We start from the raw sequence: 24,293 nt of genomic DNA, 5'->3' as shown, positions 1-24,293 counted from the left end.
TGTCGAGATAAAACCGCTTTTACTTTGACTATTTGCCTCAGCTGAAAAAAGCTGGTCTTCACCACTGCACTAATCTGGGCATCAAGTTTTAGCCGACCATCCAATTTGACTCACAGGTTTGTAACCACAGGGCTAATGTCTCGGGTTAGACAACCCAAGTCAACAGAAACCACAGCAGCTGAGTCACTAGAGGCAAATAACAAACACTCAGTTTTGCTCTCATTTAAATACAAAAAATTCATAGCCATCCATGCTTTCACTTCATTCAGACACTCTAAAAGGGTTTTTGACTGGCTTAGCGGCACATATATGTGGCAGTCATCAGCATAAAAATGGAACGAAACAATGTGACTTCTAAGTATTGACCCAAGAGGCAGCAGGTACACTGAAAAAAGCAGCGGCCCAAGGACAGACCCTTGAGGAACACCGCACGATAGAGGAGCCGAAGAAGAAACAGCATCACTGACCTGAACTGAAAAACTTCTGCCTTCCAAATAGGAAATAATCCAGGCTAAGGCCAACCCCTTAATGCCCACACAGTTCTCCAGTCGTGACAATAAAGTTTGGTGATTGACTGTATCGAACGCAGCCGTAAGGTCCAATAGCAGCAGAGCAACAGTATCACCAGAGTCTGAAACCAGAAGAATGTCGTTGAAAACCCTCAGCAGAGCTGTCTCAGTGCTGTGGGCTGACTTAAACCCATCCATCCATCCATCCATCCAACCATTGTATTCCGCTTATCCGGGGCCGGGTCGCGGGGGCAGCAGTCTAAGCAGGGATGCCCAGACATCCCTCTCCCTAGACACTTCCTCCAGCTCTTCCGGGGGGACACCGAGGCGTTCCCAGGCCAGCCGGGAGACATAGTCCCTCCAGTGGGTCCTAGGTCTTCCCCGGGGTCTTCTCCCGGTGGGACATGCCCGGAACACCTTCCCGGGAAGGCGTCCAGGGGGCATCCGGAAAAGATGCCCGAGCCACCTCAGCTGGCCCCTCTCGATGTGGAGGAGCAGCGGATCTACTCTGAGCTCCTCCCGAGTGACCGAGCTTCTCACCCTATCTCTAAGGGATCGCCCGGCCACCCTGTGGAGAAAGCTCATTTCGGCCGCCTGTATCCGGGATCTTGTCCTTTCGGTCATGACCCACAGCTCATGACCATAGGTGAGAGTAGGAACGTAGATTGACCGGTAAATCGAGAGTACAGCGACTGCATTACTGCAGAAGCTGCACCGATCCGTCTGTCAATCTCCCTGTAAACAGGTTCAAATAATGGAGGGGAAGAAAGGAGTCGGGGTCGGCGTGGCTGGGAAAACTTGCAAGAATCTCTTTTATTATCAACGTACTTCCGGGTATTCACTTCCGGGTTTCAATATACATATTTCTACACAATCTTTCTGGATCGTAGATTCCTTCTGGTCAGCCTGTTGGACGCAACGTCTCTCGGCTTCGGCACACACACACAGGTTTTCCCAGCCGTTCTCTCTCTCCCGCCTCTGGATCTGTGGATCCCTTTTATAGCGTCTCCTCGCCAATTACTAGAACGAGAAGCAGGTGTTTTCACTAAACCGTTGATCTGCCTACTCACCGTCTTTCTCGCGACACTCTCTCTTCCCGCAGACCGTGCTGAACCACGCCCACCTCTCCACACTCCCGTTCCATACTTCCCTCACTCGTGAACAAGACCCCCAGATACTTGAACTCCTCCACTTGAGGCAGGAACTCTCCACCTACCTGAAGTGAGCAAGCAACCCTTTTCCGACTGAGAACCATGGCCTCAGATTTGGAGGTGCTGATTCTCATCCCAGCCGCTTCACACTCGGCTGCAAAACGTCCCAGTGCATGCTGAAGGTCCTGGTCTGATGGGGCCAGCACGATGACATCATCCGCAAAGAGCAGAGATGAAATCGTGTGGTCCCCAAACCTGACGCCCTCCGGCCCCTGGCTGCGCCTAGAAATTCTGTCCATAAAAATGATGAACAGAACCGGCGACAAAGGGCAGCCCTGCCGGAGTCCAACATGCACCGGGAACAAGTCTGACTTACTGCCGGCAATGCGAACCAAGCTCCTGCTCCGGTCATACAGGGACCGGATAGCCCTTAGCAAAGGGTCCCGAATCCCATACTCCCGGAGCACCCTCCACAAGATGCCGCGTAGGACACAGTCGAATGCCTTCTCCAAATCCACAAAACACATGTGGATTGGTTGGGCAAACTCCCATGAACCCTCCAGAACCCTGGAGAGGGTATAGAGCTGGTCCAGTGTTCCACGACCGTGACGGAAACCACACTGTTCCTCCTGAATCCGAGGTTCTACCATCGGCCGGATTCTCTCTCCAGTACCCTGGCATAGACTTTCCTGGGGAGGCTGAGAAGTGTGATCCCCGATAGTTGGAGCACACCCTCCGGTCCCCCTTCTTAAAAAGAGGGACCACCACCCCGGTCTGCCAGTCCAAGGGCACACGGTTTAACTATGACACAGGATTCAAATACAACAGGCATATGATCAGAGAAGAAAGCATCACAGACTTCAAGATTAGAAACAGTTAAGCCGTGAGTTAAAACCAAGTCAATAACTATACTGGTTATCATCACTTCCTGTTCGCTGAGAGAGCGTGGTTTGAGACAGAGCTCCGTCAAACTTTTTCTAAATATATTGTTTATTCCTGTTATTTCTTAATATTTATATTGTAAATTGATAACTCACAGAGGGTTAAACCTATCCTTAAGTGTATCCCATACCAAATATCGTCATATAACGCACAGATAGATTTGTTTTATACGATCATTCGCTATTAGCACTCAGGCTGTTAGCATTCCCAGCCTTTAGTTTCTGAATATTGCCTTTACTGCTTAACTCACTGTTCTCATTATGACACCACTAATGGCTAATGATTCAGATATGTGTTTAACGTTACCTTTGGGTGCAGATGATGAATCTTTCTTCGCACTTCAGTCAGAACTGGAAGTATTGGAGAAGCAGATCCACGATCTACTCGAGAGGCAAACACGTCTGCGAGAACGTAAAACGGCGATGGAAACATCCCGGGCTGACGCTCGCAAAGCTGCGGTAAGTGTTCGACGTGATTGTAATACTCCTATCACTTCTACTCCGTGTGTTTCTATGCACAGAGCCCAGGCTTCAAGATCACGACGAGCCGAAATTAACTTCACTCCTGCACCTGCACACACACGGCGGAAGGCGAAATCCAGGACCGGAGCGATGACCTCTCCCCCACCGCCGCGACCGGTCTTCGAGATTTCTACGAGAAATCGCTTTGCCGCCCTCTGCGAGACGAAATCCAACGCTGTGGTCATCGGAGACTCAATCGTCCGGAACGTACGCGCCTCCTTCAATGAAGGTAAGGTGCGCACTCACTGTTTTCCTGGCGCCCGTGTTCTCGATGTGTCTGCGCAGGTAACTGCGATTCTGAAGGAGGATGCAAGAGTAGGAGCCGTAGTTCTGCACGCGGGGGTGAATGATGTGAGAATGCGGCAGTCGGAGATCCTGAAGAGGGACTTCAGGAGTCTGGTCGATACTGTTCGCAACGCATCGCCCACGGCGAGGATCATCGTATCAGGGCCGCTTCCAACTTACCGACGAGGGAACGAAAAGTTCAGTAGACTATTTATGCTTAATAATTGGTTAATGTCATGGTGTATTGAACAGAAGCTGCTCTTTGTAAATAATTTTGATCTGTTCTGGGAGCGACCTAGGCTTTTCCGCCCCGACGGGCTGCACCCCAGCAGCATTGGAGCGGAAATTCTGTCTGACAACATCTCAAAGACGCTACGCACCATTTGACTAGTAAGTACAAATTTTAACTACAGTCTGTGTTCTTCTCACCCAACTGTTAAGAATGTTACTGCTTTCAAATGCATAGAGACTGTGTCTGTCCCCCGAATAATACAACCAAATAATAATTTATTTAAAAGTCAGAGAAAAAATCTTATCATGATTAAACCAAAAGACAATATATTTAATGAGCAAAACCAACGCCTAAAGTTTGGGCTACTTAATATTAGATCACTAAATCCAAAAGCAGTTATTGTAAATGAAATGATCACAGACAACAGATTTGATATACTCTGCCTCACTGAAACCTGGCTTAAGCCAAATGATTATTTTGGTCTAAATGAGTCTACTCCTCCAAGCTACGGTTATATTCATGAGCCACGTCCGGTTGGTCGAGGTGGTGGTGTCGCAACAATCTTTAGAGACTTTCTTACCGTTACTCGGAGAACAATGCATACATTTAAATCATTTGAAATGCTTGCGTTGAACATAACAGTTCCAAACAAAAGTAAAAAATCATTGGTCTCTCTTACATTGGTTACTGTGTATAGACCCCCTGGGCCTTACACTAATTTTCTGATAGAGTTCGCAGACTTCTTATCGGATCTATTGGTTAACGTCGATAAAGTACTGATTGTTGGAGATTTTAATATCCACGTAGACAGTGCTAACGATCCATTAGCTGTGGCGTTTAAAGAACTACTAGACTCTTGTGGTGTGACACAATACATCAATAGACCTACTCATCGCCTTAATCATACCCTAGACTTGATTATATCTCACGGAGCCGATCTAACCAATATCGATATTATACCTCAAAGCGACGATGTTTCCGATCACCATCTTATAATATGTACACTGCGCACTGCAGAAATCAGTTGTATATCTCGTTATCGACAAGGTAGAACAATCACCTCAACTACTAAAGATAGTTTCGTAAAGAACTTGCCAGATCTGACTTCTCTAATAACCTTTCCAACGAATATAAAATTGCTCGATGACATGACCAGCAACATGGGCACTATTTTCTCTAATACATTAGAAGCGGTCGCACCTATGAAGTCAAAAAGGATAAATGAAAAGAACATAGCACCATGGTATGATAACACCACTCGCGCCCTAAAAAGAGAAACGCGTAAACTGGAGCGAAAATGGAAACAAACCCAATTAGAGGTCTTTAAAATTGAATGGAAAGAGAGTGCAAGCTGTTACAAAAAGGCACTAAAAGCAGCAAAAGCCGAGCACTTCCGTAACCTCATAGAAAATAACAAAAACAATCCAAGGTTTTTATTTAGTACAAATGCTAAATTAACAAACAAACAGACTCCACCTGACCTGGGTATTCCGCCGCACCTTGGTAGCAATGAATTCATGAAATTTTTTACAGAGAAAATCGAAATAATACGAGACAACATAGCTAAAACCAAACCTCCAAGTTTGTCGGAAGAATTAGTTTCAACCGTCACCCAAAAAGAAAAGCTAGAGTGTTTTTCTCCTATAAATCAGGAAGATTTAATTAAAATTATTGCAACATCCAAACCGACGACATGCTTATTAGACCCCATTCCGACTACTTTATTAAAAGAGTTACTACCTGCTGTAATTGAGCCCATTTGTAACATAATCAACTCGTCTATTAATCTAGGACATGTCCCAGGACCCTTTAAACTGGCTGTCATTAAGCCTCTTATCAAAAAAACAAATTTAGACCCAAATGAACTTGGAAGCTATAGACCGATTTCAAATCTCCCGTACTTGTCTAAAATACTAGAAAAAGTAGTGTCAACTCAACTGTGTACCTTCCTACAAAATAATGACATGCACGAAAAGTTTCAGTCTGGCTTTAGACCGCATCACAGCACTGAAACTGCGCTCGTTAGAATTACAAATGACCTTCTTATTGCTTCAGATAAAGGAAACATCTCACTCTTAGTCCTGCTTGACCTTAGTGCTGCTTTCGATACTGTAGACCATAAAATACTACTAGATCGTTTACACCATTATATCGGTATTCAGGGACAGGCACTGCAATGGTTCAGATCTTACTTAACAGACCGATATCAATACGTCCATTTAAATGGGAAATCGTCAAATCTTACGCAAGTCAATTATGGATTACCTCAGGGATCGGTTTTAGGACCCTTGCTTTTCTCATATACATGCTGCCCCTCGGCAACATTATTAGAAAACATGGAATTAGCTTCCACTGTTATGCAGATGATACTCAGCTATATATCTCATCAAGACCAGATGATTCCTTTAAGCTATCCAAACTGGCAGAGTGCATCGAGGACATAAAACATTGGATGACTAGTAATTTCCTCCTTTTAAACTCTAGCAAAACAGAAATATTACTTATAGCACCAAAATTAAGTAAACCGAATATCTCCGATTACAGCCTGCAAATTGAAAGCTGCACTGTTACTCCAACAAATACAGTTAAAGACCTAGGCGTTATATTAGACGGCAACCTGTCATTTAAAAATCACATCTCAAATATCACAAAAACAGCCTTCTTCCACCTTAGAAATGTTGCCAAATTACGAAATAGTTTATGTGTTGCAGACGCAGAAAAGCTTATTCATGCATTTGTGACCTCACGGCTTGACTATTGTAATGCTCTACTTAGTGGTTGTCCTGTATCATCGATAAACAAACTACAGTTAGTTCAGAATGCAGCTGCCAGAGTTCTTACTAGGTCAAGAAAATACGATCACATAACCCCAGTTTTATCATCGCTTCACTGGCTACCCATTAAGTATCGCATTGATTTTAAAATTATTTTAATTACTTACAAAGCCCTGAACGGTTTAGCACCTACTTACTTAACCAAGCTTTTATCACGTTACAACCCATCACGCTCGCTGAGATCTCAAAACTTAGGACTTTTGACAATACCTAGAATAACAAAATCCACCAAAGGTGGACGAGCTTTCTCATACGTAGCACCTAAACTCTGGAATAGCCTTCCTGATACTATTCGAGGGTCAGACACACTCTCCCAATTTAAATCTAGATTAAAGACACATCTTTTCAGCCAAGCTTTCACTTAATGCATAGTTAATGAACAGCAGCTACGCTAATTATTCTCTTTATTCTCTTTCCGCCTCTGCCTCGGGATGCCCATCCCGAGGTAGGAAGAAGTTCCACCATGTCCAGACGACCGACAGATGCCCATCCCGAGGTAGGAAGAAGTTCCACCATGTCCAGACGACCGACAGATGCCCATCCCCAATTTGAGATTACACCAGATACAGCTGCAGACTGACTGACCATCCCAGCTCCATCTAAGGCAATTCCACCAGCTGCCAAGAGAAATATGACCATCGGACCATCCCAGCTCAGACCACTACATCCCCAACCAAGAGCAAAGACGGACTATTTGTCTTATTAATGCTGAAGTTACAATATTTGGTATTAAATGCTAAACTAAAATCACATGTCACCAGTCTGAGTGCAGCTATGACACGTCAGAGGGGATCTGGCCCTCCCGGTTGAGCCTGGTTTCTCCCGAGGTTTTTTTCTCCATTAATCAATCATTGGAGTTTGGGTTCCTCGCCACAGCAGGGCAGTGTTGGCCTGCTCACCGGGAGACTGCATTCATTCATTTATTTATTTAGAAATTAGATGTTATTTATTAGAATGAACTTACTCGTTGTATAAATACCATGCACTGTGCTGTGTTTTAACTTTTCTGTTTTTCCTGTTTGCCCCTGTAAAGCTGCTTTGAAACAATACACATTGTGAAAAGCGCTATATAAATAAACTTGAATTGAATTGAATATACTATTATTTATAGTTATGGATAATACATAAGAGATTTACATAGTTGCGTAAAGCTACATACAGAAATGTTCATAAGCAAGAAACCTGCTTGGGGGCATCAGGTATAATAACTGTCTGACTTTCATTTCACTGTATTTTAATGTAAAATGTTGCGGTCTGGTCAAGGGGTACTTGGTTTGAAAAAATCATAAAAAGGGGTACTTAAGCAAAAAAGTTTGGGAACCACTGCCCTACTGTATACTCTTTCATTGACCCGATATTACCATAATAACAGAAATAAACGCGCACATGAATGGCCGGAAGTCAAAATATAATCGAAACAGATCACTGTTATTTCAAACTTGTTTGGAGCTCTATCAGAACAATGTAGCCTAATCCTGATGAAAGGACAATTGCTTGAGCCGTTTTGTTGCTATGATCTATTTTATTTATGTTGGCTTTGAAATTTGACGTGAGATTTATTTGTACAGAGTGAGACGTGAGATTTGCCAGTTGCCAGTTGCAAACCCTCTCATTGCATTTGATGTTGATCATAATGATTTTCTCTGTTCATTTTAGACCTGATGAAGGTGAAAGAGGAAAGTTCAGAAGCGAATGAAATGGAGGAGAAACACCATCATCTCATAACTGGAGAAGAATCTGTTTGATGAGCGACTTGAAGATCTTCCCACAAAACAAATCTCAAATAGCAACGGACAAAATGCCTCATGTGTGCCCTTGGTGTGGAAAGATCGTCACATTTAAATCCAGACTGAATTTACACTTGAAGAGTCACACTGGAGAGCGGCCGTACAGATGTGATCAGTGTGGAAAGACCTTCAGTCGTGAATACCACCTCAGTAGGCACCTGAGAATTCACACTGGAGAGAAATCTTATGAATGTAACCATTGTGGAAAGACCTTCATTTGTAAAAACAACCGTAATGCACACATAAGAGTTCACACTGGAGAAAAGCCTTACAGATGTGAACAGTGTGGAGAGAGTTTTATGTGGCCATCGGCTTTCAGAGATCATCTTCTCTATCATTCTGGAGTGAGATCATTTCAGTGTGAACAGTGCAGTAAAACATTCTCTTCTGTACATACCCTGAGGAGGCACGTGAAGACTCATGCAGATGTGAAGACTCACGTCTGCTCTATTTGTGGAAAGGCCTTCATTGTTAAATATGACCTTAAAAATCAGATGAGAACTCACACTGGAGAAAAGCGTCACAGATACGATCATTGTGGACAGACATTCACATATATATCTAGCCTTGCTGCACACATGACAATTCACACTGGAAAATCACCTTAAAGATATGATCAGTGTGGAAAGGGTGGGTGAAAAATGTTCTTCAGTATGAACTTTCTTCTCTCTTGCCTTCAGTTGTCTGTCCCTGGTGAGATTGGTCTGGGACGGGCTCAAGCACTTGTGATTCATGTTTGTCTGGGTCTGCTGATGTGCATCTGGTCTTAATGATATACTGTAATACTAAAGTCTCACTAAATATAAAATAGAACTATTATACAAGTTCTTACAATGACCAACTCATGCGCAATAATTCTGTAACTTCCTGGACTCCATTAAACCCAGAGTCATTAAGAGAGAGTTAGGCCAACGGAAGTCCAAAACGCAAGAGCGTCACGTGAGTCATGAAGCCTTCAGATAGTATCAGGAAGTTATGGAAGTTATGTTTTCTCTGTAAATGCTTTATTTCTTTCATTTTTTTGATTAATTAAATGGCATTCGTCTTTAAATAGGTTAGATGTTTACCTCAGTTGGTCTGTTTAGTTGAATCTCTATGCGTTACTAGTAACTTCCGTGAAACTGTTCCGTCTCTTCGCCATCTTTGGTCACATAGGGCTCGCGTCTGTGTGTCATTTAGTACAGTTTGCAGTGTGACCAAAATGTTTGAAATTTAGCTTTCCTGTAGCTCAGTGGTTACGCTAGCTACTCCAAGGTCATGGGTCTCGATCCCAGGGGATTGCACATAGTAAGTATAATACAATGTACTGTAATTCGCTCTGGATAAAAGGGTCTGCCGTATGCATAATTGTAAATGGAAATACACGTAACGTTTGATGTGTTGTCCTGTTAACATGGACAACAGATTTTCACAGCCAACATGTCATTTGTGAAAGTCATGAGTGAATTTATTGGTGATGCTCTAGTGAAATACACCACTGTCAAGGCAGTGTATCACTCCATCAGCTGCCTGTTTGAAGATGACACGTGCCGTCCTTTCATCTAGACGTGCTCCGTTGTTTTTTATGAATATGAGAAGCACTTCTTTCGCGATACAGTGGGGTCCAAACATCTGACACATTATTACCAATATATCAATTTGAGCTAAAATGTTCATGAAGTACAGAATTGTTTTAAAAGGGTATACAATACAAAATATACAATCTGCTTTTCCAGAAATACTTTTTTTTCTTCTTTTTAACGGTTGTCTTTTATTATTTGATGTTGTCATAACTGTAGCTTCACAAACTAAAAGCTTCATTGCAGGTTTTATCCAGATTATCAATGTCACTTTTGGACCCCAGTGTAGATTACGATTATTTTGATTTTATGAAGTCTTTTAAATGTCGACATATCTTGTCCTTTGGCTTCTAGGGTACGTCTTTGATGACGAACCTCCAAAGAAAATTGAATCAAATCCATATTTCAATAGTATTCAAAATGCAATGTTTTTCTTATGTTTTTGATCGCTATGTTAGAGCCTTAAAAATACTGCACGTGGAAAATATGACTTGACTTACTTTGCGCCCATCAGATTTAGAAGTAATAAAGACATGACGATAAATGTTAAACTTTAAAATGGTAGGAATTATTGAAAGAAGCGCTTTAAAAATATCCACTCCCTTTTTTATCCTGGTTTCTTGATACAATAATCAAAAGACCATAGAAAAACCTGGCTCCAGGGGTCTCGTTTTAGGTTTGCTATCTCACTGAGAGTTTGGATAACCCTTTGGTTTCTCTGTGGGATATTAACGACTCCTAAGCTTTAAAGCGGAGATGAGAAGTCTCTCTGTGTCATCTCTAACTTAACATCTGAGGCTAACCAGAGAAACATCTCTGACAAATAGGAACTTATGTGATTAAACTTTCCTTCACTATAAATGTATCTAAATGTCTAGGTTGTGTGTTGGCGCTCGTGCCATTTTAAATAGTCTGTAACTGTTAGATATACAAGTTTTGACTTAGGGTTTGTTTTATTCATACGTTGCGATGATTCACAGCTCAAAGCCTAGCATGTTTCCTATGTAACTACTCCTCTCTTCATTACCTATATGATGAGCTATGTTATAAAATCATATTATGCATCATACTATGTCCATAAATAAGTTTAGTTAGTACGTGCAAACTGACCATACTCTCAGAGCTATCCAAATGAGGCACCATTAGAAACAAAGGAACACTGTCTAGCCCACTTATCGCATTCATGGCATTGGCCCGCAGGCCACCTGGGTGCAGTGCAGGTATGCATTTAAAAACACCATCACCGATACACTTCGGGTGGAATTAGAAGGAAAAAGAAAGAGAACGCGGAGGACAATCCAACGGACATCCCGGCTTGCAGCTTCCCTCTGGGGAGTCAGATTAGGCCATGGAATTTAGGATTTAGAACTAAGAAACTAAACTCCGCGTTTCAACAGGACTTTATTCTGAAACCATTCAAGATCTCCATCCACGCGCATACGGAAATTGGTCCAGCACAGAGCTAGCAAGTATCCTATTCTATATATAGAATTGCTGGGTTAAGTTTTTGACTCTTCTTTTTAAAGAGGATTTTATTGGTTTTCAGACATGATTTACCTGCCTCGCAGCCATGCCCTCTCTCTCCCTTTCTCTCTCTCTCTCTCTCTCTCTCTGCGGTTCCTAGCATGTTTGTGTTTTACGTCTACGTATTATGTGTTTTGTCAGTATATGTCTAGGCCTAATTGCTTGTAGTGTTCAATAAATAACCATGTATTCCCTCATGATGGTTCATTTGCTTTTTCTCGTAGGATTTGATCACTTACACTGTGTACCTCTGCTCTAGATTCTGTTTGGTAAAGTCACATTACTTATGGTCATAAAAACGTTAAAAGTGTATAAAATCATTGATGCATTTGCTGGACGAATGCATACAGGGATTTTTATCACTATACTGCTAATCAGAAACTGTAAAATGTGTGCGGGTAATAGCGATTATTATACATATTTTTCTTTGAGCTAAACTAATTCCTTGAATGAAATTGAAGTTTTTAATAACTCATTTCATGGATGTGATCTTGATAGATCTGGTGGAGAATCTAGATCTGTTGGAGTTAAACTCATCCTTATTTTAACATACAGCTAAAACCGCTACATTTGCTTTAAAAACAATGTAGCCTATTTGACTTTAATTGTAAGAAATAGCACATTACACTAATGTTAAATATGAACAACAGTGACTTTTACTGTGTAAAAAGCTGTGCATTTTTTATTTACCCAATACAGTTTAAAATACACTATCACTAATTATTAAAACAGAAAACAGTCTTAAATTGATATCTTTTTCATTTATCTGGAACATTTCGATCACATTTTATAATTTAGACATACAGTAAGAAAAATGGTTTCAACAGAAGTCAGTCTCATTTTTTGGGAAGCATTTGTCTTTGCTTCCTTGCTTCCTGTAACTTGCATTTTTAATGGACACTTAGGTTTTCTTCTTGTTTTATCACAGTTCCTCTAATATTATCATATTCAAATGGTGTTTCTTGTGCTGTATAAATGCTTATTTTAAATCACAAGAAGAAAACACACACAGGTGTGGAATCTCTTAAGTGCTCAGTGTGTGTGGAAACCTTTTCTACATCTAACCAATTAAAACAGCAAAACAAATGTCATACTGGACAGAAATCTCACCCGTGCTCCTCATGTGGACAGAGTTTTCCAAAATCAAGACGTCTTGAAACTCTAAATGTAAACAATTAAAAGCATTTTGACGGACTGTGAAAACAATCTAATTTGTAGGCAGTTTTTGAAGCATTCATTTTCATATAAGCACAATAAAGTCTAATCCTGCTTGAACAGCTTAGATTTATCACGCTGAGTTTTTGTAAAACATACGAGCATAAAAAAATAATAAAGTCTAACAACTGTAAACCAAGTGCATGAGTAACTCTGGTCGCGACTGTGAAGCGACCGATGCGTCATCCTCCAGTCCGGCAGGTGGCGCAAACGCATCGCACGTCACAGAAAACAGCACGAGAATAAAGAGCAGCTCACAGTTTCAAGAGCGGCAAGTATTGCGTATTTTTTATCATTTTGTTGTTTATATTTGTGTTCTCTTGCTTACTGTAACTTGTTGTTTTTGTTGTCAGCTTTAAATTAATATATGATTGTGGAGATAATTTTGATGTTTTGTTCAGGTGTCCTGTCATGATGGTGCAGGTGGATGTGATGTGCTGTAAATCAGTAGGAACTGATCTGTCTATGCTGGATATTGATGATTTGATGACAGAAATCTGTCAGCTGAAGAAAGAGGTGAAGTTACTGGAGACAAAACTCAGAGAGAGAGACCAACTCAACAGAAAGGTTTGGACACATTAAACATTCATTTCATCTTTTACATGATTGACTGTCTGTCTGACAAATATAAATATTAACATTGTAGATCAGACTTGCAGTTTTCCCTGTGAGGATCAAACAAATATCAGATTTGTGTGGATGAGCATTTTAACCTTTTGGTTTGCTGGTCATTTATTGTTGAGTACAAAAATAAAACTCCTGTCATTATTTTCTCACCCTCAGACTGTTTCACATGTGTTTAATACCTGTATGTTCAGACTTGATTAAAAGTTTCCAGGCTCTGAATGTTATTCTGTGTTTGTTGTGATGTTATTTTCAGGATGTATGTGGTGTTTCTCTCTGTGACTTCACTGATCAAACATCTCCAGATCTTCAGCTTTCTGTCTGTAATGAAGAGCAGAAGACATCAGTGAAGCTGCTGGACTGTGAGATGGAGCTGAAGACAGAAATCAAAGGAGAACAAACAGATGAAGATGATGTGATTTATTCAGGTGAGTCTCTTCTCTTCATGTTTAACCAGTGATGATATAAAGACATGAGCACTATTGTAACAGATACAGAAGTGTTCAGTGCAGGGATGTCGTCTTTGGCTTTGTGGTTGGAGTGAGATTTTTTTCGGCCAGGGTTCTTCCTGCACAACCCCAAGCAGTTGTCTGTGTAGAACTGACTATTCCTTTCTTGTACTTATTAGAAAATATATTTCTATGGAGCTTTAAAGTGGAAATGTGTCACAGTAAGATGATGGGCAATTCCAGCGTTATGGACGTGACATAAAAATGCTCAGAGAATGAATTTGTTACGATTATATTGAACCATCTATTTATATTTTACTGAACCCTTGTTGATAGAGTCTAAACATCAAAAATGTCAATCTATGAAAAAATATATATTTAAAAAAAAAGGGGAAAAAACATGAGTTATGGATGTGACAAAAAACGATAAACTTTGTGGGATTTCTGTGAAATAAAATGCACAATCCTGAAGCAATAATATCCAATGAATGGAGAAGGGAAGGCTCTTTAAAGAACATCAAATAGTTACTTTATATTCGTTTTCTTGTGTCCATTTATGAGGAATATGCAGCATTATGGATGGGACATTCCTCAAAATGACACTTATCGGACTATGAAAAATCATGCACTAAAAATAAAACAAATGCTTTACAAATTTGAAGAGAGATCTCACATGGGTATTTGAACCACCAAATGTTAAGATCTGTCCTGTTACCATAGTAAAAATCGCTGGTAAAAACTGGTAATTAACTTTATTTATTTCCGTGGTAAGGTTGACCTTTTCATGGAATTGTCCTAATGTCATATGAAGTGGGCATGTCCGGGAGGCTCCTTGCAAAAGTTAAATACATGAGATCTTAACACAAGACGATTCTATTTCTTTTAAATAACAATATGAACGTATTAAGGTCTTCCCTTAGGGAAATTAGTAATGTTTTTTCTTGTAATATTATACCATGGTCTGTTTGAATACTCGAACACAGATCACCCATTGTCAACAAAACACAGATATCAGTTTCACTCACCGCATGTGGTTCATGTCCAGCATCTTTTAGCGCTGGGACGGCTCCATATATCAGTTTCAAAGGATCTCCAAATCGAGCGTTATATCCACTGTTTATATAACACCATATACACAGGAAGTAGAGGGCTGTGTTGCAATTCCAGCCGTTCTCTGTAGTCCTTGAAAAGCGAATTCTGTTAAAGAAAATATCTCGCTTTGCACTGAACTTTATCATTTTCCAGATATTATTTATGCTCTAACAGCAACATTACACACTAAGTGAAGGTTGAAAATGCGATCGCGGGTAACATGGCCTTTAATGCATGGGTAGTTCCAGTCAGTTTGATCAATGTTTGAAATTATTTGACGAAAATACCCGTCACTTTCACCTGTCTAATCAAAAACACCAAAACATCAATAACAGGTTTAACTTGGCAAATGGCCATAGTATAAGCCGGATAATTCACAGTTAGCTGTGCATTAAAGGGTTTTTTATGCATTTAACAGAGGCGCATCGCGTCAGGTTGTTCCTTACCCGTGGATTATCCCCTAATATAGTATTAAGATTAAAATAAGTCTAATGGTTAAAGATTTACTTAGTTTACTTTTGCTGATGTTACAGTAATAACAGTGTTGAGCTCCGGACACTCTTTCATTGACCCGATATTACTGTAGTAACAGAAATAATCGTACACGCGAAATGTCAACAGTCAAAATGTAATGGATACAGATCAGCGCTGTTTTACCCTTGTCCAGTTAAAAAGGTTTGGAGCTTTATCTGAAAAAATTTTGCCTAATCCTGAAGGAAGGACAATCGTATGATCCGTTTTGTTGCTGGTATCTATTGATTTCATGTTGGCTTTGAAATTTGGCGTGAGAGCGTTAAATAGAGCCTGCGTGAGAGTCGGCAACCCTCTCATTGCATTTCTGTACTATGTGATGTTGATAATGATTTTCTCTGTTCATTTTAGACCTAATGAAGGTGAAAGAGGAAAGTTCAGAACCAAATGAAACAGAGGAGAAACACCATCATCTCATAACTGGAGAACAATCTCTGAACTGCTTGAAGACTGAGAAGAATAAAGACAAAAATTCTCACATGTGCCCTCAGTGTGGAAAGATCTTCACATATAAATACAACCTTAATAGGCACATGAAAGTTCACACTGGAGAAAACTCTTATAAATGTGATCAGTGTGGAAAGATCTTCAATCGTAAAGACCACCTTAATGAGCACATGAAAGTACATACTGGAGAAAAACCTTACCGATGTGATCAGTGTGGAAAAAGATTTATGTGGGCGACGTCTTGGAGAGGACATCTTCTCTATCATTCTGGAGTGAGATCATTTCAGTGTGAACAGTGCAGTAAAGCGTTTATTTCTGCAAATAACCTGAAGCAACACATGAACATTCATACAGGTGTGAAGCCTCATGTCTGTTCCATCTGTGGAAAAGACTTCTCACACCTCTCCAAACTAAAAAATCACAAGAAGAAAACACACACAGGTGTGGGATCCCATATGTGCTCCGAACAGAAATCTCTCCTGTGCTCCTCATGTGGACAGTGTTTTCGGAAATCAAGATGTCTTGAGATTCACATGAAGAAGTGTTGCAAAGTTCATCCACATGAAACTGTTCGGATCAGAAGATCCCTGAGATCTTCATCAGTAACTTGTTAAAATTACTTGTTAAGTGTTTCCTTGTTGGACAAGTAAAACATTCAAAGAACATCAAATAACATTTCAGAAAAAACCTTTTGTAGGAATCTTACTTCAGAAATGGAAGTATTTTAAACAGGGGTCAATAAAGAAGTTTGTGCAGTTTGGGGATCTAGTGAAGTTAAAGTTTCCGTATACTGATGATCAAAGTGTTTTGAATAGAAACAGCTTATCTGATTCACAGTCTGGAATTAAAGGTCCAGTCAGTAAAATCTAGTGCTGAGGTTGTGAATTGCTACCATTGCTCACTGCACCCCTCCTCCCTCTCTTTTGAAGGACTACAGCGGCTGACACAACATGATGAGTTTATGCAAGGGAACTGGCGGTGTATGTAGATAGAAATAAATCATTCTAACATTTACATTTATTAATTTAGCAGACACTTTTATCCAAAGCGACTTTCATTTTAATAAAGCGAACAGAATTACAACATTTTTCGTTTTCACAGTTCCTTAACTTTCGGTCTTTAATTTCTGAGCAAGATCTTTCAGAACTGGTGTCTAATGTAAATCTCATTGCTTGAATGTGCCGCTTACAACTGTCCACATTGAACATTTAAAAATAGAGATGGTTTGGTAATTATGGTAAAACAAGGAGACAATATTAGAAGGTACAAAGAAGCATAGAGAAAAGTAAAGTAATTCAAAACATAAGTAGGAGGAGCAGATCATTTACACATATTTAAGGACAGAACATTCAAATATTAATCATACATTGTATAGGGAAACATAATACAGGTTGTGTGATTCATGTTAAACCCTATAAAAGTAATGTTGGGGATAAATGTGGGCAAAATGATTGTGTTTTCTTAAAAACCTTTTTTCCTCATTATCTGATTGGTAGGCTAATTTTAGGTGAAAACAACATAAAAAAGACGTTTAAGTTTTTTTACTGTGTTTTAATTAGTGGATTGCAGTTTTTTATGAAAATTATGTTTTTGTGTGAATTTTGGGTGAAAAACATAAAAACTGCTTATTTTACATTCAAATAAACTGAGTAGAGGTAATTGAGGTAACACAAAAATCACCAAATAAGTGCATAACTTGAAAGATTTTCCATTTATTAAAAAGCAAAAAAAGATAGTTTTATGACATTTCTGTAGAATATAAATGGAATCACCAAGTGACCAAATTTGACCACAAACAGCAGATTAGTGAAGAGTTAATGAACACAACTTGAGGGTTAATAGAAAGAAGAACTAGGGAATTTTCCATAAATAATACTTTGTATGATGTGTTGAATGCAGGTAGACGAATGAGCGCAGTTTCTTAATCTATCAGGAACAGTGTATGAACATATAGAATAAAGGCAAATACAGTCAATTCTGTTCACACTCTATCACAGTAGGTGGCGGTAAACACCTATAAGACGGTTTGCAACCAGCCATAAACAAAAGAAGAAGAAGATGTTTGGGGAACTCTGATAACAACTGTTGTCAAGCAACCGCTGCGTCCTCAACCAGTCCAGCAGGTGGCGCAAACGCATCACGTGTCACAGAAAACAGCACGTGAAGAATGTTCAGCTCACAGATTCAACAGCAGTAAGTGTCGTGTTGTTTATGTTTTTCATCATTTGTGTGATATTTACGTTTTCTCTGACTTTTTGTAACTTCTTGTTTTTTCTGGGAGTTTAAAATCTTGAGATTATATCGATGTTGATATCAATGTTTTAGTCAGGAACGTTTTTTCTTGATTGATCAGAGCTCCTTTTTGTGTTTAACGTTAATCACATTACAATCATTGTTGGCGGTGTGTGAATATTCTATGTTGTGTTGAGATGTCCATGATGATGGTGCAGGTGGATGTGATGTGCTGTAAATCAGTAGGAACTGATCTGTCTATGCTGGATATTGATGATTTGATGACAGAAATCTGTCAGCTGAAGAAAGAGGTGAAGTTACTGGAGACAAAACTCAGAGAGAGAGACCAACTCAACAGAAAGGTTTGGACACATTAAACATTCATTTCATCTTTTACATGATTGACTATCTGACAAATAAAAAGATGTACATTGTTTAAAGTGCGATAGATGCTAAAGGTCTAACTTGCTTTAAAGTTGAGAATCAATGTGAATGAGCATATCAACCATATTGTTTGCTGGTCTTTTTCTGTTCATTAGTTCACCCTAAAATGAAACTTCTGACATAATTTCCCTTCCTCCGGTTGTTTCATATGTGTGTATGATATCTATAAATGTAACATTGTGCTTCACACTAGTTATTTTGTGTTTGTTGTGATGTTATTTTCAGGATGTATGTGGTGTTTCTCTCTGTGACTTCACTGATCAAACATCTCCAGATCTTCTGCTTTCTGTCTGTAATGAAGAGCAGAAGACATCAGTGAAGCTGCTGGACTGTGAGATGGAGCTGAAGACACAAATCAAAGAAGAACAAACAGATGAAGGTGATGAGATTTATTCAGGTGAGTCTCTTCTCTACATGTTTAACCAGTGATGATATAAAGACATGAGCACTATTGTAACAGATACAGAAGTGTTCAGTGCAGGGATGTCGTCTTTGGCTTTGTGGTTGGAGTGAGATTTTTTTCGGCCAGGGTTGGGTTGGTTGGCTGGAAGGTGTGCATTAAAACCATTGAATGCACAGGTGTTCCAGTCAGTTTGATCAATGTTTGAAATTTATTGACGAAAATTCCCGTCACTTTCACCTGTCTAATCAAAAACACCAAAACATCAATAACAGGTTTAATTTGGCAAATGGCCATAGTATAAGCGGGATAATCCACAGTTGGCTGTGCATTTAAGGATTTTAATGCATTAAGCAGAGGTGCTTCGCGGCGGATGGTTCTTGGCCTCCATGTTTACCCGTGGTTTATCCCCTACACATGGTATTTATACTAAAATAAAACCATGGTTAAAGATTTACTTGGTGCAAAAGTTAATCACAATTTATTATACATTTTTTAATAATGCATTAAAGTGTCCTGGTATATTTATGAAATACTGCTAAAGTAAAACTAATTCATTTGTTGGCGCTTACAATTGAAAGTTATCATAAAGAATGATTTATGAAATTGTCTGACTTTCAACTATTTGACATTATGCTGTGCTGTTTCCTCAACTTGCTGGGCAATCCCATCCTATCTGCTTTTGCTGATGTTAACAGTGTTGAGTGTTGAGCTCCGGACACTCTTTCATTGAACCGATATTACTGTAGTAACAGAAATAATCGTACACGCGAAATGTCAACAGTCAAAATGTAATGGATACAGATCAGCGCTGTTTTAACCTTGTCCAGTTAAAATGGTTTGGAGCTTTATCTGAAAAAATTTAGCCTAATCCTGACAGAAGGACAATCGTATGATTCGTTTTGTTCCTGTAACCTATTGAATTTATGTTGGCTTTGAAATCTTGTGCAAGATTTATTTGAACGGAGTGAGATGTGAGAGTCGGCAACCCTCTCATTGCATTTCTGTACTATGTGATGTTGATAATGATTTTCTCTGTTCATTTTAGACCTAATGAAGGTGAAAGAGGAAAGTTCAGAACCAAATGAAACAGAGGAGAAACACCATCATCTCATAACTGGAGAACAATCTCTGAACTGCTTGAAGACTGAGAAGAATAAAGACAAAAATTCTCACATGTGCCCTCAGTGTGGAAAGATCTTCACATATAAATCCAATCTTAATAGGCACATGAAAGTTCACACTGGAGAACGCCCTTACAGATGTGATCAGTGTGGATTGACCGTCAATCGTGAATCCAACCTCAATAGGCACATGAGAATTCACACTGGAGAAAAATCGTATAAATGTGATCAGTGTGGAAAAATCTTCGTTCGTAAAGACCATCTTAAAGAGCACATGAAGACTCACACTGGAGAAAAACTTCATACATGTCATCAGTGTGGAAAGATCTTCAATCGTAAAGACCACCTTAATGAGCACATAAGAGTTCACACTGGAGAAAAACCTTACAGATGTGATCAGTGTGGAAAGAGTTTTATGTGGGCAACATCTTGGAAAGATCATCTTCTCTATCATTCTGGAGTGAGATCATTTCAGTGTGAACAGTGCAGTAAAGCGTTTATTTCTGCAAATAACCTGAACCAACACATGAAGATTCATACAGGTGTGAAGCCTCATGTCTGTTCCATCTGTGGAAAGGCCTTCTTACACCTCTCCAAACTAAAAAACCACAAGAAGAAAACACACACAGGTGTGGGATCTCATATGTGCTCTGAACAGAAATCTCACCCAAGTTTTCGGAAAAAAAGGCGTCTTGAGATTCACATGAAGAAGTGTTGCAAAGTTCATCCACATGAAACTGTTCGGATCAGAAGATCCCTGAGATCTTCATCAGTAACCTGTTAAAATTACTTGTTAAGTGTTTCCTTGTTGGACAAGTAAAACATTCAAAGAACATCAATTAACATTTCAGAAAAAACTTTTACTTCAGAAATGGAAGTATTTTAAACAGGGGTCAATAAAGAAGAAGTTTTTGCAGTTTTGGGATCTTGTGAAGTTAAAGTTTCCGTATACTGATGATCAAAGTGTTTTGAATAGAAACAGCTCATCTGATTCACAGTCTGGAATTAAAGGTCCAGTCAGTAAAATCTAGTGCTGAGGTTGTGAATTGCTACCATCAGCTCACAGCACCCCTCCTCCCTCTCTTTTGAAGCACTTCAGCGGCTGACACAACATGATGAATTTATGCAAGGGAACTGGCGGTGTATGTAGATAGAAATAAATCATTCTAAAGTAATAACATTTACATTATTAATTTAGCAGACACTTTTATCCAAAGCGACTTTCAGGGAGCAATAAGCGATATGTCATACAGGAGCAAAAATACAATAGGTGCTAATACAAAGTTACTAGTTTCAACAAAAGCTAGACCTCTACCAGTTGAGAGCAAGAGAGAGGGTTAGTTTTTTTTTCTCATTTGTCTATCAACTATTCACACAAGAGATGGGTTTTAAGTCCTTTTTTGAATGTTGTGAGAAATGTGGTTGACCAGACTGAGTTAGGAAGAATTTTCCACCAGGAAGGAGTTATGAAGGAGAATGAGCGGGAAAACGATTTACTGCCCTTATGAGAAGGCAATACAAGAAGCCGCTGGTTTGCTGAATGCAGGGTTCTTGATGGGGTTAAGGAGTTTAGGAGGGTGTGAAAGTATTCCATTGCAGATCCAGTGATAGTCCTATAGATAAGCATTCGTTACTTGAATCTGACACTGGCTTCAACCAGTAGCCAGTAGGGATGCAACAATACAGCTCACCCATGGTTCAATTCGGACCTCGGTTTATGGCCCACAGTTTTCGGTTCGGTTCTTATGGCTTCGTTACATTAAAGTTTTTTTTTATTGTTTTATGCGTATGTGACAGGAACAGTAAAAACTTTATTTTATTGAAATTCTCTTTATTTTATTTGACTTATTTTATTATCCATCCATCCAACCATTTTCTTCCGCTTATCCTGGGCCGGGTCGTGGGGGTAGCAGTCTAAGCAGGGATGCCCAGACTTCCCTCTCCTTAGACACTTCCTCCAGCTCTTCCGGGGGGACACCGAGGCGTTCCCAGGCCAGCCGGGTAACATAGTCCCTCCAGCGTGTCCTAGGTCTTCTCACGGTGGGACATGCCCAGAACACCTTCCCGGGAAGACGTCCAGGGGGCATCAGCTGGCCCCTCTCGATGTGGAGGAGCTGCAGCTTTACTCTGAGCTCCTCCTGAGTGACCGAGCTTCTCACCCTATCTCTAAGGGATCAGGGGCATTTGTGGCCTAATGGTTAGAGAGCCAGACTCGTGACCAGAAGGTTGCTGGTTCGATTCCCAGGGCCGGCGGGTAACGACTGAGGTGCACCTCACCCCTACTTGCTCCCCGGGCGCTGCAGTGATAGCTCCACCTTATCTGACTAATAGGTCACTTTCACTTCACGTAATCGCCTCCGGGATCATGATCGAGGAGGAGGAGGAAATTCCTTAGGCTGATGGCATTTTTTTTGCCTGGTTTTATTTTTAACTTATTGTTAAAATGTAAAATTCTTATGTCCCCTTGTCTAAGTATTATTCTAAGGTTGAAGAGTCTAGTCGACGGAACACACAGAGCTTCAGGATCGATCCGGGAGACCAAGTATAAAACCCAGACACAGGAGTGTAATTCAATCAGAGTCCCAAGTTTTCTTTTCCTTAGAATTCCCATAAAACAGATCAGCTTCCTGTTTGAATCTCTTTGTCTCTAGGCTGGTCCATTCCAACAACACACCAGGTATTAAACATGTCAAGTCATCTTAACTATAAATCTAACTTTAACAATTTGAGCTATGTTTTTATAAATCACATTCTAGCAACAGAGAAATTTTAACTGGTTTTAATGTTTTTATCTTAAGCCACATAACTAAGCCCGTGCACTGACTCAGTACAATGACAAAATAAAAGATCTTAAACCAAACCAAAATGGTAATGTCCTTTTGTTTATGAATCCATGCAAAGATAATGGTATCAGAATTGTGTGGCCCAAATCCCGGCCATCACAATGTATTCGATATGTGTCTTTATACATTCAACATTACAGTATCAAAACAATTGTCCCTTGACATCATTAGGAACCTTGAGATGGAGACCAACGGATACTCATATCAGCATAAGACATGATACAACTTTATTGTATTAGACACAGCCGAAATATTAAAGAGGACACAGACGAAATCCAAATCTCACATTAACATTTTTATATTTTGTTACACTTATGAGATTACAATTGCTATATCTAACAATAAAAATATATATTTCTGGAAATCATCTTGCAACCCACCCTCGCGGCATTGCGAAAATGCTTGATGTTTGTTGCTGAAAATAAGTGATTACTTTCTCCAACTTTACATTTTCCTTATAACACCGTTAGATTTGTGTGTAAGCATATTATGGGATCTTTACACAGTCGTTCCCAAGAATTGTTTTTTAATTAAACAATTTAAACTTGTATTAAAATCTAGAAATTAAGACGTTAAGTTTGTTACAACATTGGTTTATAGATTTTAGACTATGCAACCAGTCCGTAGTACTACCTTTGAAATGACATGTAATTGCTATTTTGATTAAATCAGATATATTTTGTGTTGCAAAGTTCATTGACATGAAACTTTTTAGATCAGAAAAACGCTGAGATCATCTCTCATGCAGGTGTGAAGACGCATAGTTGTTCCATGGGAAAATCCTTAAAAAATATTTTCTATTACAGAAAACACAAGACGACACACACAGGTGTGAAATCTCATATGTGCTCTAAGTGTGGGGAGCCTTCACTACATCTGACCAATAAAAATAAAAAATTCACGCTGGAGAGAAATCTAACCAGTGCTCCTCATGTTGACGGAGTTTTAAATCGTCTCGAGATTCACTTGAAGAAGTGTTGCAAAGTTCTTCCTCAGAAAATTGTTCAGATCAGAAGATCCTGTTCTGCAGTAACTTGTTAAAATGACTAGTGATGGTGCTTAACCTTCACTGAATGATTTTTTGTAAAACAGTAACAATTTAGCAAAATAATGCACTCCAAAAAATTCTCTGTGGTTTTCAACCCAACATTTCATCAAATGAATGAGTAAATTAATGTAACAACAGAAATAAAACATTCTCATGTTATTCTCACAACCTTTCAGTGCACTTGTGATGAGTCAGAGATGTCATGGTGTAAAGGACACTCTTAGGGTTTCAGACTGTCGAATCAAAATGAGGCTGATCAGCAGCTCAAACCTTCTCCAAGCTGCAGACTAGTGTGGGCATGGCTGCACATCTAAATTAATTATTTATTACCTTTATTGCTTAATTTCTGCATTTATGTCTGTATTTATTCATTTCTTTATTCATGCACTTTATTTATACACTTTATTAAGTAATTTCTCATCCTCCATAGAAAACTACCACTTGTCATAACTAGAAAGGGAAAGTATCTGCTCTGATGTAATACACGGCCACGATGGCTG

General features: G+C 39.6%; 3 protein-coding genes across 4 annotated transcripts; all 3 read left to right on the top strand.

Moving 5' to 3' along the window:
* The first annotated feature begins 2,905 nt into the window (after nucleotides 1–2,905).
* Nucleotides 2,906–4,062, top strand: LOC130408851 (uncharacterized). Its single transcript, XM_056732306.1, has 2 exons — nucleotides 2,906–3,060; nucleotides 3,123–4,062. The coding sequence occupies exons 1-2, from the start codon at nucleotides 2,921–2,923 to the stop codon at nucleotides 3,793–3,795; spliced, it is 813 nt and encodes a 270-aa protein (XP_056588284.1). The 5' UTR covers nucleotides 2,906–2,920; the 3' UTR covers nucleotides 3,796–4,062.
* An 8,874-nt stretch (nucleotides 4,063–12,936) lies between these two features.
* Nucleotides 12,937–16,743, top strand: LOC130408844 (zinc finger protein 501-like). Its single transcript, XM_056732296.1, has 3 exons — nucleotides 12,937–13,126; nucleotides 13,440–13,611; nucleotides 15,607–16,743. Exons 1-3 carry the CDS (start codon nucleotides 12,971–12,973, stop codon nucleotides 16,314–16,316), a joined length of 1,038 nt encoding a protein of 345 aa, XP_056588274.1. The 5' UTR covers nucleotides 12,937–12,970; the 3' UTR covers nucleotides 16,317–16,743.
* Nucleotides 16,744–17,762: 1,019 nt separating this feature from the next.
* On the top strand, nucleotides 17,763–22,733 carry LOC130408843 (zinc finger protein 501-like). 2 transcript variants are annotated; one of them, XM_056732295.1, is made up of 4 exons: nucleotides 17,763–17,895; nucleotides 18,153–18,296; nucleotides 18,604–18,775; nucleotides 19,827–22,733. In XM_056732295.1, exons 2-4 carry the CDS (start codon nucleotides 18,162–18,164, stop codon nucleotides 20,684–20,686), a joined length of 1,167 nt encoding a protein of 388 aa, XP_056588273.1. In that variant the 5' UTR covers nucleotides 17,763–17,895; nucleotides 18,153–18,161; the 3' UTR covers nucleotides 20,687–22,733. The 2 variants fall into 2 exon arrangements, with proteins under 2 accessions (XP_056588273.1, XP_056588272.1); XM_056732294.1 differs by lacking the exon at nucleotides 17,763–17,895 and having other exon boundaries at nucleotides 17,902–18,296.
* Nucleotides 22,734–24,293: the final 1,560 nt, after the last annotated feature.

This window comes from Triplophysa dalaica, chromosome 20 (assembly GCF_015846415.1).
Source record: "Triplophysa dalaica isolate WHDGS20190420 chromosome 20, ASM1584641v1, whole genome shotgun sequence".
Taxonomy (NCBI): domain Eukaryota; kingdom Metazoa; phylum Chordata; class Actinopteri; order Cypriniformes; family Nemacheilidae; genus Triplophysa; species Triplophysa dalaica.
The sequence above is the reverse complement of the archived record's forward strand: the minus strand, read 5'-3'. Positions and strand labels throughout refer to the sequence as shown.

Coding starts and splice junctions, on each gene's coding strand:
- LOC130408851 (XM_056732306.1), top strand. CDS start 2,921: ATGATGAATCTTTCTTCGCACTTCAGTCAGAACTGGAAGTATTGGAGA. Junction 3,061..3,122: donor CTGACGCTCGCAAAGCTGCG/GTAAGTGTTCGA, acceptor TTCTATGCACAG/AGCCCAGGCTTCAAGATCAC.
- LOC130408844 (XM_056732296.1), top strand. CDS start 12,971: ATGATGGTGCAGGTGGATGTGATGTGCTGTAAATCAGTAGGAACTGAT. Junction 13,127..13,439: donor GAGACCAACTCAACAGAAAG/GTTTGGACACAT, acceptor TGTTATTTTCAG/GATGTATGTGGTGTTTCTCT. Junction 13,612..15,606: donor AGATGATGTGATTTATTCAG/GTGAGTCTCTTC, acceptor TGTTCATTTTAG/ACCTAATGAAGGTGAAAGAG.
- LOC130408843 (XM_056732294.1), top strand. CDS start 18,132: ATGTCCATGATGATGGTGCAGGTGGATGTGATGTGCTGTAAATCAGTA. Junction 18,297..18,603: donor GAGACCAACTCAACAGAAAG/GTTTGGACACAT, acceptor TGTTATTTTCAG/GATGTATGTGGTGTTTCTCT. Junction 18,776..19,826: donor AGGTGATGAGATTTATTCAG/GTGAGTCTCTTC, acceptor TGTTCATTTTAG/ACCTAATGAAGGTGAAAGAG.